Raw genomic sequence first — 11959 nt, forward strand, 5'->3', positions numbered from 1 at the left:
TACTACATCCCACATCCTGGAGGTTGTAGTTTCACTATTAAAAGCACAAAAGTGTCATTTTGGATCCTTCTTGTGCGGTAGCCATCTTAGGTTATAGTTTTTCGTAGCCACCTAAAGGATCTACATGAGCTTTTAACAGTTAAAAATGGTTCTATTCACAATTTATATCAATAACATTGTTTCATCGCTACAAAACTGTTCCGCCCATCTGTACACCGATGACAGAGTGCTGTATTGCATTTCGGATTCGGTGCACCAATCCATTCAGAACCTGCATAGCGCGTTTAACACCCTGCAGGACTGTCTAGTGGACCTCAGGCTTGTTCTTCATACAGACAAAACAAAACTTGAGTATAAATATGTTAAAAAACTAACCAAAAAAACATTCTACAATGACACGCCCTCTTGTGATGTCACCGTCTCTAAACATCTATAAAACGTCTTGTAGGATTAGGAGACTGACATCACAAGAGGGTGTGTTTTGGGCACCTCTTGAAAACCGTTCCTAATGAGAGAAGATATGTGTTATGTAAATGAGTTTGGCAGCCAGTCAGGAGAAGGCCTCACCAGGAAGTAGCTGCTGCTGGAACCGCCCTAACAACCGACTGCATGAACACCAAGAGAGACATCTTCATCAGGGAGAAACAGACTCCAGCCTTAAGATACAGACCAGCACATATTAATTATAGTGGACAACATGGACCTGCTACACTTATGGAATCTTTATCACATTGTTTTATACATCCGATAATAATGTAATAGGGGTTCACCCTAAAGTTCACCCTACAAAAGCAGACCGTATATGATAATTCAATATCAATCATTGTATCAATTCATAACATTAACACCTTGTAGATCCCAAGCACTCAAATGTTTGTGAGCAGGACGTACAGACAGACGGGTCGTGTACTAGGTTCTGCGAAAACTCATTACGTTAAGAAACGGGACTTAATTCCCACATGTCGTAACATTGTATGTTTCTATAAATGAACGCATACCAAAAAGTGTCACATTGAAGAAAACCGTTTAGCTTTAGAGAAATTAATAAGATAGTTAGTTTTAAAACCCCTGGTAGACCCTGGAACAGGACCCTGGAACACAGCCTGGAACTCAGGATCCTTGAACCTAGGACCCTGGAACAGGACCCTGGAACCCAGGTCCGTGGAGGTGTGTACTGTCAGTGTTGGAGGTGTGTCCTGTCACTGTTGGAGGCGTGTCCTGTCAGTGTTTGAGGCGTGTCCTGTCAGTGTTGGAGGCGTGTCTTATCACAATTTGAGGCGTGTCCTGTCCCTGTTGAAGATATGTCCTTTCCCAGCTGAAGGCGTGTCTAATCATCATTGGGGGCGTGTCTTCTCTCCTGAGAGAGTGTTGACTGTGGGCGTGTCCTAATGTTTCATCCAAACCAATGGTTGGCCATGCAGTCTCTGTTCCAGGGCACAGAGCAGATCCAGCACCACTCACTGGAACACTGTGTCCTCGGACACACCATGTGCATACAACCTCCTGGAACACACACACACACACACACACACACACACACACACACACACACACACACACACACACACACACACACACACACACACACACACACACACACACACACACACACACACACATCCGACAGACACACCCCACACACACACACACACACACACACACACACACACACACACACACACACACACACACACACACACACACACACACACACACACACACACACACACACACACACACACAGCTTATTTGATGAATTGTTTATACTCACATGATTCTTGCAATATCCTGGTTGTGCTCAGTGTTGGGGTAGTTACTCAAAAAAAGTAATTAGTTACTTATTACAAATTACTTCTGTAAATTGTAATGAGATTATTTTACTAGTTACTGCCTTTGCGAAGTAACTTCACTACTTATAACTTTACTTTCCCTTTTATTAATTGAGGGTACTGTAGATACATGGACAAACATCATAGCCCTATCATCACTTAGTGTTTATTGTACAAATCTATACGAATAGCATATAAAACTAAATGAAAGAACAATATCCCTGTCTGCACAAAGAAATGCCTCACTGTAAAATCCACAAACAAGGGAATCCTGCAGACACAGGCATGCACACACCATAACAGATCACAACAGATCACGCACCATAACAGATCAGAAATGTACATGCAGGCAAACACGGCTTGGGTAACGCAGGAAAGCCCCTTACTATAGTCCATTAAAGTAGTGTAGTTACCGATATTTTAAATTGAATGCGTTACTTTACTTCGTTACCCCAAAAAGTTATATTGTTACCCCCAACACTGTGCTTACTGTAAGGCGTCAATTGTGTGTGTTTATGTGTGTGCGTGCGTGCGTGCGGATGCATTACCGTTCTTCTCCACTGGGACTCCGCACTGAGGACAGGGTTTGGTGGTCTCTCTGATGGTGTCGCGAGACGCCAGTTCCCACCGGCTCCTCTGGAGGGCGCCCTCGTCCACCACAAAACACTGAGGCAGAGAGGGCCTTTACCCCAAGGTCACTCCCCCTCACTCTACACACGTTCCTAGCTCACTCCCTCTCATTCTACAAACATTCCAAGCTCACTCCGTCTCACTCTACACACATTCCAAGCTCACTCCCTCTCACACACATTCCTAGCTCCCTCCCTCTCACTCTACACACATTCATAGGCCACTCCCACTCACTCTACACACATTCATAGGTCAATCCCACTCACTCTACATACATTTGTATCTTCGGTATAATTTTCATAATATATTTCCTTCTGATTTAAAACCTCTTTTTCATTTTAATTAATAATATAAATGTCCTGTACTTTCTGGTGTGAAACACTGACTTTCCCATCTGGATTAGTAAAGTACTTAGTAAAGATCAGTAAAGTAATACTAATCCTCCATTTGGAGTGCAATATTGATTTATCTGATTCACTCCGAACTGTTTAGACAACCTGAGACTTCAGCCAGTAGCCGGTAACTCACCTGCGTAGCTGCGTCCCCAGAGCAGGAAGCTGCCATATGACACTCCCCTTCATGGTACTCTTCCTTACAGTCCCGACAGAAAACAAGCTACACTCGCACGCACGTACACAACACATACACCTTATAAGTTGTTTGTATCTGCTTAGTATGTATTTTGTAGTATTTAGTTGGCGTTGTGTATTATCTGTACGTGAAGCATGTAGTGTGTATGATTAAGTGTGTAGTGTTTGTATTATATATGTGTAGCATTTAGTGTTTATTGTGTGTTTATTAAATATGTGTGTATTATTCCGTTTGTAGTGTGAGTATATAAATGTAGCATTTTGTGTGTAGTGTGCGTGTGTATATGTGTGTAGTATTTAGTGTGTAGTGTTAAGTGTGTGTTTATCAAATATGTATGTAGTATTTAGTGTGTCTATATTTGTGTACATGTGTGTAGCATTTAGTGTGTAGTGTGTGTGTATGTGTTTGCATGTGTGTGGCAAATGCGTGTAGTATTTAGTGTGTAGTGTATGTATGTGTGTTGTATTTAGTGTGTAGTGTATGTATGTGTGTATAGTATGTGTGTGTAGTATTTACTGTGTAGTGTGTGTGTATATGTGTGTGTATGTGTGTAGTGAGTGTGTAGTGTATGTATGTGTGTTGTATTTAGTGTGTAGTGTATGTATGTGTGTATAGTATGTGTGTGTAGTATTTACTGTGTAGTGTGTGTGTATATGTGTGAATATGTGTGTAGTGAGTGTGTGTTGTGGGTTCCTACCCCACAGCCCAGGCCGTTGATCTTCTCGCACTCCACTCTCTGGGTGGGCGGGGCTTGAGGGATAAGCCCCGCCCCACAGCCTGCCCTCGGACACAAGACCCCGCCCATCTGCAGCAGACACTCCTCTGCTCCGTATCCATGGTAACGCATATACTGGGAGGCAGAGGGAGACGGGGACCTTAAGGGGTCAACATCATATGGTTCAACAAAACAATAAATAATGTATACATAAGCACACTAATGCAAGCACATGCACTGTGTGGGGGTGGGTGTGTGTGTGTGTGTCTGTGTGTGTGTGTGTGTGTGTGTGTTTATGAGCAGTGTGTGCGTTAAGTGTAGTATGTGTGTGTGTTTGTGTGTCACCTGCTCATTCCCGAGGACTCTGAAATGATGAAGCTCCTTAATAAGAGAGTCTGGACACCCAGCTAGAAACACACACACACACACACACACACACACACACACACACACACACACACACACACACACACACACACACACACACACACACACACACACACACACACACACACACACACACACACGTTTGAACACAAACAAACACACACACACAGACACACATGAACACTTTGACCTGCCTTTCCTGGCAGTAATTAATGAATTGACCGTCTGCCTGTCTATCTGTCTGACTTCCTACCTATCTGTCCCGCCTATCTCTCTGTCTATCCTATCTCTCTATCTGTAGTCCTACCTGTCTGTAAGTCCTAACTGTCTGTCTGTCCTCCCTGTCTGTAGCTCCTACCTGCACATGGCAGTGAGTAGCCAATCAAGGGATGGTGGATGAACTGTCTGTCGTTCAGTCTGGTGAGGCAGTAACCACGGAAACACTCCAGACAGATGACATGACGGTCAGCACACTGGAACACCAGGACCGGACTCCTGGACAGACAGGGAGAAAGGCAGAGAGACAGTGAAACAGAGACACAGAGAGGGAGACAAGGAGACAGATAGTAGAGACAGACAGAGAGACATACAGACAGAGAGACAGACGGACAACCAGACAGGGAGACAGACAGTTCGGCAGGCAGACAGAGAGACAAACAGACAGGAAGAGAAAGAGAGCCAGAGGCAGGAAGAGAAAGAGAGACAGGGGCAGGCAGACAGACAGGTCGACAGTGAGTTGGGCATTGTGTCTACATCAGCGTTTTAAATCTCTTCACAGTTTGACAGTGGCCTGAAACAAGGAGCCAGTGTGTGTATGTGTTCCTGCGTGTGTCTGTGCGTGTATGTGTGTGTGTTCGTAACTGTGTGTGTGTCCTCACAGCACGTCGGTGCAGGCGATGCAGGCCACCTCCCTGTGGTTGGTGATGAAGAGGGGCAGAGCCACTGACACGTCTTCCTCAGCCGTAGGATGAAGAGCACACTTCAGGTAGAACTCCTGCAGACACACAGCTAATCACTCACTCACTCACAGCTCATCACTCACTCACTCACTCACTGCTCATCACTCACTCACAGCTTGTCTCTCACTCACAGCTCATCACTCACTCACTCACTCACTGCTCATCACTCACTCACTCACAGCTAATCACTCACTCACCCCATCACACACACACACACAGCTCATCACTCACTCACTCACTCACAGCTTGTCTCTCACTCACTCACAACTCATCACTCACTCACTCACTGCTCATCACTCACTCACTGCTCATCACTCACTCACTCACTCACAGCTCATCACTCACTTACTCACTGCTTGTCTCTCACGCACTCACAGCTCATCACTCACTCCCAGCTCATCACTCACAGCTAATCCCTCACTCACTCACAGCTCATCACTCACTCACTCCCAGCTCATCACTCCCAGCTCATCACTCCCAGCTCATCACTCCCAGCTCATCACTCACAGCTCATCACTCACTCACTCACAGTTCATTACTCACTCACTCACAGCTCTTCACTCACTCACAGCATATCACCCACTCATGTTAATCACTCACTTCAATAACAATAAAGAGTTTCTCGTTTCACCCCAAAGGAGATTGCTCCTTTAGCTAGCTAATGGCTACTGAACGGCAGGGAACTGCTTTGCTCATGGACTTAACCCCAGACATCCATGGATTAGTTCAGTTATCATGCCTCTTACCGCCACGGTGCCGGGGCAGCCCTCCGACTGACAGACGCCATGGATACGGCCTGGGAGCAGCACGTCATCCCAGCATGATGGACCCTGAGAGAGAGAGAGAGAGAGAGAGAGAGAGAGAGAGAGAGAGAGAGAGAGAGAGAGAGAGAGAGAGAGAGAGAGAGAGAGAGAGAGAGAGAGAGAGAGAGAGAGAGAGAGAGAGAGAGAGAGAGAGAGAGAGAGAGAGACCCTGTTAGTAGTATTTTGAGGTGATATAGATGGTGGTACTATTTGAGGTGATATTGATGTATTGGTAGTATTTGAGGTGATATTGATGGTGGTAGTATTTGAGGTGATATACAGGAGATGGTGGTAGTATTTGAGGTGATGTTGATGTAGGGCCGGGCGATATTGCAAAAAATATTATCACGATTATTATTATTATTTTTTTCTTTTGACAGGTGAGAGACACAACATTAGGTGAGGGACATGACAGCTGCGGTAGGACGGCGGGCAAAACTTGTTGTAGCACGCATGTTTACTGATGTGTGATATAGTTGGTGGTAGTGTTTGAGGTGATATTGAAGTATTGGTATTACTGTGAGGTGATATTGATGTATTGGTAGTATTTGAGGTGATATAGATGGTGGTAGTATTTGAGGTGATATAGATGGTGGTAGTATTGTGGTATTACCCGGCTGAGCGTCAGAGTGCTCTGTCTACACGCTCCACAGCGAACCCGCAGCTTGCCCGGTCGGACGGCGCCACACACGCTCTTACAGAACACGTAGAACGTCCTGTAACCTGGAGACAGAACCCGGTAACTCAACCCCACACTCTGACAGAACACGTAGAACGTCCTGTAACTCAACCCCACACTCTGACAGAACACGTAGAACGTCATGTAACTCAACCCAACACTGAGAGAACACGTAGAACGTCATGTAACTCAACCCAACACTCTGAGAGAACAGGTAGAACGTCATGTAACTCAACCCCACACACTGATAGAACACGTAGAACGTCCTGTAACCTGGAGACAGAACCCGGTAACTCAACCCCACACTCTGACAGAACACGTAGAACGTCCTGTAACTCAACCCCACACTCTGACAGAACACGTAGAACGTCCTGTCCTGGAGACTGTTAACTCAACCCCACACGCTCTTCCTGGTCCATCTGGTAGCCAAGCATCTGACCCCAGTGTGTTTACTCTACGGTTACACCGCCCCCCCCCGTTCCCCCCCCCGTTCCTCCCCCCCGTTCCTCCCAGCATCACAGTGCGGTGATGACACCTTGGTTATCGTCATGCCAACAAAGTGATTTTGTTCATAATGATAGTGATTAGAGCTAACGACAGATCTAAGCCAACCCCACGACCCCCGCCCAGCCCACGACCCCGCCCACCCCACGACCCCACGACCTCTTCCACACCACGACCCCCGCCACCTCACGACCCTGTCCACCTCACGACCCCACGACCCCGCCCCACCTCACAACCCGACGACCCCTTCCATCCCACGACCCCGCCCACCTCACGACCCCACGACCCCGCCCACCTCACGACCTCGCCCACCTCACGACCCCACGCACCTAACGACCCCACGACCCCGCCCACCATTGGTCTGGCATTCTGCTCCTCCCCCCTCCTCTCCGTCCTCCAAGGCGACGGCCAGGCCAGAGCGGTCGGCGTGGAGGTCCAGCCTGGTCAGTCTCTGTCCCGCCCCCTTCTCCTGGAGGCGGAGCCCAGCGTGTGGGCGTGGCAGCACCACGTGGACGGTGCTCTGTTCCGGTAGGTCAGAGGCCTGTTCGGGTCAAGGGTCAAACAGTAACACTTCAGAACTCAGGTTCTGCATTGGGCCAAGTACCCTCCACAAGACACTACTGTACCTCCACAGGACACTACTGTACCTCCACAAGACACTACTGTACCTCCACAAGACACTACTGTACCTCCACAGGACACTACTGTACCTCCACAAGACACTACTGTACCTCCACAAGACACTACTGTACCTCCGCAAGACACTACTGTACCTCCGCAAGACACTACTGTACCTCCACAAGACACTACTTTACCTCCACAAGACACTACTGTACCTCCACAAGACAATACTGTATTTCTCCCTTTGGGGTCTGGAAGAGCCCCTGAGCGCTCGGCCTCAGCTGGGTCTCACCTGCAGGGTGTCCCCCGTCCTGGAGCTCGCGGCCAGCGAACAGCAGCCTCAGAGGCCCAGCAGCAGGGAGCCCCTGCTGCTGGGCCACCAGCGCCTTCAGCTCGCCCACACTGGAGCCCGCGTCCACCTCCACCGCCACGCCCGGACCCGAGTTAAAACGAACAAAGACTGGGAGAGAGAGAGACAGAGAGACAGAGAGAGAGAGAGAGAGAGAGAGAGAGAGAGAGAGAGAGAGAGAGAGAGAGAGAGAGAGAGAGAGAGAGAGAGAGAGAGAGTGAGTGAGTTTTATATATTCAGATGTTGTAATGATGTTGTTAGATTATATTTCCTTTTAGAGAGAGCACTAACTCTAAAGGTAACCGATATTACCCATATCTGCCTCTCTCTCTCTCTCTCTTATATATATATATGTCTGTTGTATTCTCTACTCTGCTCTCTTCTTCTCTATCACCTTCTGTATATATTATCTGCTATTTCAGAGTCATTTGAATAAACCATCCCTAGTTTCGCTTCAGAGACACCGGATAGAAAGGACTACACAACCTATCGTCTCCTTGGCAGAATGTACTGCTGACTTTGAGTCAGTTTGTGTTTGAGTCGGTTTGAGTTTGATTCATTTTGAGCAAGTGTCAGTGCAGCCCACTTCGGGAGCAGAGTAAACTCAGAGGTCGTTCTACATGTCCAAAGCGACAAACACCCATTCATGCACACATTCTCACACCGACGGCGGAGTCAACCACGCAAGGCGAAAGCCAGCACGTCAGGAGCTGTCAGGGTGAGGGGGGTCTTGCTTAGGGACACCTCGACACGCTAGGAGGAGCAGGGGATCGAATTAGCAACCTTCCGGTTACAAACACACTGCGCGTTTTTCGAGACAGAAGATATAAGACTATACTCGTTAAGAGGCTCTTCTATCTTCTGTCAGGCTACGTACCCAGCATTGCGGGGCGTCAGCCGGGTCGCCGTCCTTCATGTGCGGGTCAGACCATGGTCAGACGGAGACACCGCGGTTGTAGTCCATACGGTGACGTCGAGCCGGGCATTGTGGGAGATATAGTCCATACGGTGACATCGAGCCGGGCATTGTGGGAGATGTAGTCCACATGGTGTCCACCTGATCTTTGTACGGCGGTGCACGGGGCTGTTGCTTGTACCAAAGAAGCGCAACGTTTGAACAGAATAACAAAAGACCGTGCCACCACATAGATGTCAATCTACGTGTGTGGTTCTATTATCTAAACTATGATTTGTTCGGTTATTATCCTCCACCAGCACGTTAAAATATATATATTTAGACAAGTCTGACGTCACACCGGAAAGAGGGAGACTGACGCCTCCGGAAATGGATATGTTTATGAATTTTAATAACTTCTTTGCATTTTTCTTTGTATTTTTTTTTCCGCAGCATGCGATGCGGCGTTCCAGGCCGTCATCAAACAGTCGGGGGATAAATTGGTGGTAAAAGTTGAATCGGACTCTCGGGTCGCGGTGCATCATGCAGCAGTCCGACGGTAAGAGCTCCGGAGGCGGCGGGCTGGACGGCTGTCTCCTGCATCACCGGACCGAGGCGGCCGGCGGGACGTGCATCGGAGACAGGGTGAGAATCCCCGTAAAATGTCCCCGTATTTCATCCATTCAGTTCGTTAAGTCACAGGTTAAGGTGGGCTGGAGGGGCTCGTATCTCCCCAGTGTGCAGCGAGAGAAAGCAGGGCAGCGCTGGAGAACTACATTCTGGGTCATAATAACTGGGTTATGTTTGATTACCATACGGCTCGGTGAGGCAACTGGATGATAATTAAAGCCTTATAATGATGATACTCGGTGTAATAACAATAGCAACGACAATACTGATAATAACAACAATTATAACAGTAATAACTGTGGGATAATAATGATACTACTAATGTTACTACTATAAATGTTACTAATATTAATTATTGTGCTCAAACTGTCCTCAAGATGGATTGCTGTATAGTTGCCTGTGCTAATGTAACCCTGTGTTTGATTTCCCTAAGAGCTGATATTGTGTGGTCCTGTCGCCTACATTCCTCTAATAATACGTTTATTATTCAAAACAACATATTTCAAATAATGACGATCCAACTCGATGAACACAATGCCGTCTTTCTTCTAATGTAATGTATTCTGTTCTGTGGTAAGTGGATTATAAATGCAAATTTATTTGTCAAGGTACAGGAAAAATATGACATTGTACATAATCCTTCCCCTTCTATCTGGTGAATGTTTCTACATCTGGAGGTCCATCAAATGTGGATCCCCCATAGTGACCCTCATATCATCTAAACTGAATCACACATTACCCTGATGGGCGTATGATATACCGTAACAGGGCGGACCCAGCATGCGTCAGGGTGACGGGTGGACCCACACGGTGCTCTGGGTGACCCCCGCTCTGGGTGGACCCCCAGGGTGCTCTGGGTGGACCCCCAGGGTGCTCTGGGTGGACCCCCACGGTGCTCTGGGTGACCCCCACGGTGCTCTGGGTGACCCCCACTTTGGGCCCCCCCCCCCCCCCTGCAATGCTCTGGGTCAGCGGACCGCCACGACCTCATCGGTTATGAGTTCATGTTATTTCTCAGTATGGATTTCTGTTTTTGGACGTAAGGCCAGACTCGGAGGGAGATCCCGGGCAGAGAGAGACTCAGTAAACCGTCCCTCCACTGGGGTTTGTCCTCAGTTGACTTCAATGTTCACTCGACGTCGGGTTTTACGAGAGAATAACATAATTGTGTGAATGTCTGTCCCCTACTGATAACTAGAGGGTATTACTCAAAGTAATACTAGCAAAATACTAATTCTACGTAATATTACGTAGCAGAAGACGTCATTTTATATTACGTTATTCAATATTATTAATGCATACAACATATGGTATATATTAATAATAATAATTTACTTATAATTAAATTACATACACAACTGATTAATGACGATCATATTATATTATGATAAATGGACTGCATTTATACTGCGCTTTTCTAACCAGTGGCCACTCATAGCGCTTTACAATATCGCCTCACATTCAACCATTCATGAACACATTCACACACCAATGGCAGTGTCAGCCACCGAGGTGGCACCCAGCACGTCAGGAGTAGTTAGGGTGAGGCGTCTCGCTCAGGGACACCTCAACATTCGGCTGGGAGGAGCTGAGTCACATGCCGCCCGATTCTATATTATAGGAAGCGCTGTGTAATCACAAAAACTACAATCAACAAACGGTGCTTTCTGATTGGTGAGAGTTTGACCCCTGGGCAGCCCTGATTGGCCAGTGAGTGACGTCCCTGGTGTCTTGCCCCCCCCCCAGATGGTGAAGGTGGAGTCGGGCGTTCTGCTGTCCTCGTCCCAGACCGCCGAGCTGACCTTCCTGCGCTCGCGCGTCCGAGACCTGGAGCGGGAGAAGGCGGAGATGGGGGCGGAGAACCAGCGGCTCCGGACCATGCTGGTCAACGGTCCGTTCAGCCGCCGTCTGGCTTCTGCTCCCGCCTGCAGGGACCTCAGGACCAGGGAGTCCAGCATGATGCCAGTGTAGCATGTTAGCTGTTAGCATGTTAGCTGTTTGCTGTGTAGCATGATGCCAGTGTAGCATGTTAGCTGTGGAGCATGTTAGCTGTTCGCTGTGTAGCATGAAGCCAGAGTATTATGTTAGCTGTTAGCATGTTAGCTGTTTGCTGTGTAGCATGATGCCAGTGTAGCATGTTAGCTGTGGAGCATGTTAGCTGTTCGCTGTGTAGCATGAAGCCAGAGTATTATGTTAGCTGTGTAGCATGTTAGCTGTTGACACGCAACAGAAGAATATGATGACCATTATGAATTGTAGTGGATATTGTGTACATTTTTCATGTACCAACACAGCCATGCTATATTCCAACACACAGATGTAGACAGGACAATAAGGAGCAGGTAGGGGTTAGACAGTACAGACAGA

General features: G+C 47.6%; 1 protein-coding gene across 1 annotated transcript; it reads right to left on the bottom strand.

Moving 5' to 3' along the window:
• Positions 1–795: 795 nt before the first annotated feature.
• prkn (parkin RBR E3 ubiquitin protein ligase) lies at positions 796–9046 on the bottom strand. Its single transcript, XM_060072832.1, has 9 exons — positions 8945–9046; positions 8011–8178; positions 5031–5160; positions 4511–4647; positions 4111–4172; positions 3748–3900; positions 2988–3074; positions 2378–2495; positions 796–1503 (listed from the first exon to the last, which is right to left on the bottom strand). Exons 1-9 carry the CDS (start codon positions 8949–8951, stop codon positions 1394–1396), a joined length of 972 nt encoding a protein of 323 aa, XP_059928815.1. The 5' UTR covers positions 8952–9046; the 3' UTR covers positions 796–1393.
• Between the last annotated feature and the right edge of the window lie 2913 nt (positions 9047–11959).

This window comes from Gadus macrocephalus, chromosome 15 (assembly GCF_031168955.1).
Source record: "Gadus macrocephalus chromosome 15, ASM3116895v1".
In the NCBI taxonomy this organism is placed as follows: domain Eukaryota; kingdom Metazoa; phylum Chordata; class Actinopteri; order Gadiformes; family Gadidae; genus Gadus; species Gadus macrocephalus.

Coding starts and splice junctions, on each gene's coding strand:
- prkn (XM_060072832.1), bottom strand. Junction 4,648..5,030: donor ATCGCCTGCACCGACGTGCT/GTGAGGACACAC, acceptor CTGTCTGTCCAG/GAGTCCGGTCCTGGTGTTCC. Junction 3,075..3,747: donor TCAACGGCCTGGGCTGTGGG/GTAGGAACCCAC, acceptor GTGCGAGTGTAG/CTTGTTTTCTGTCGGGACTG.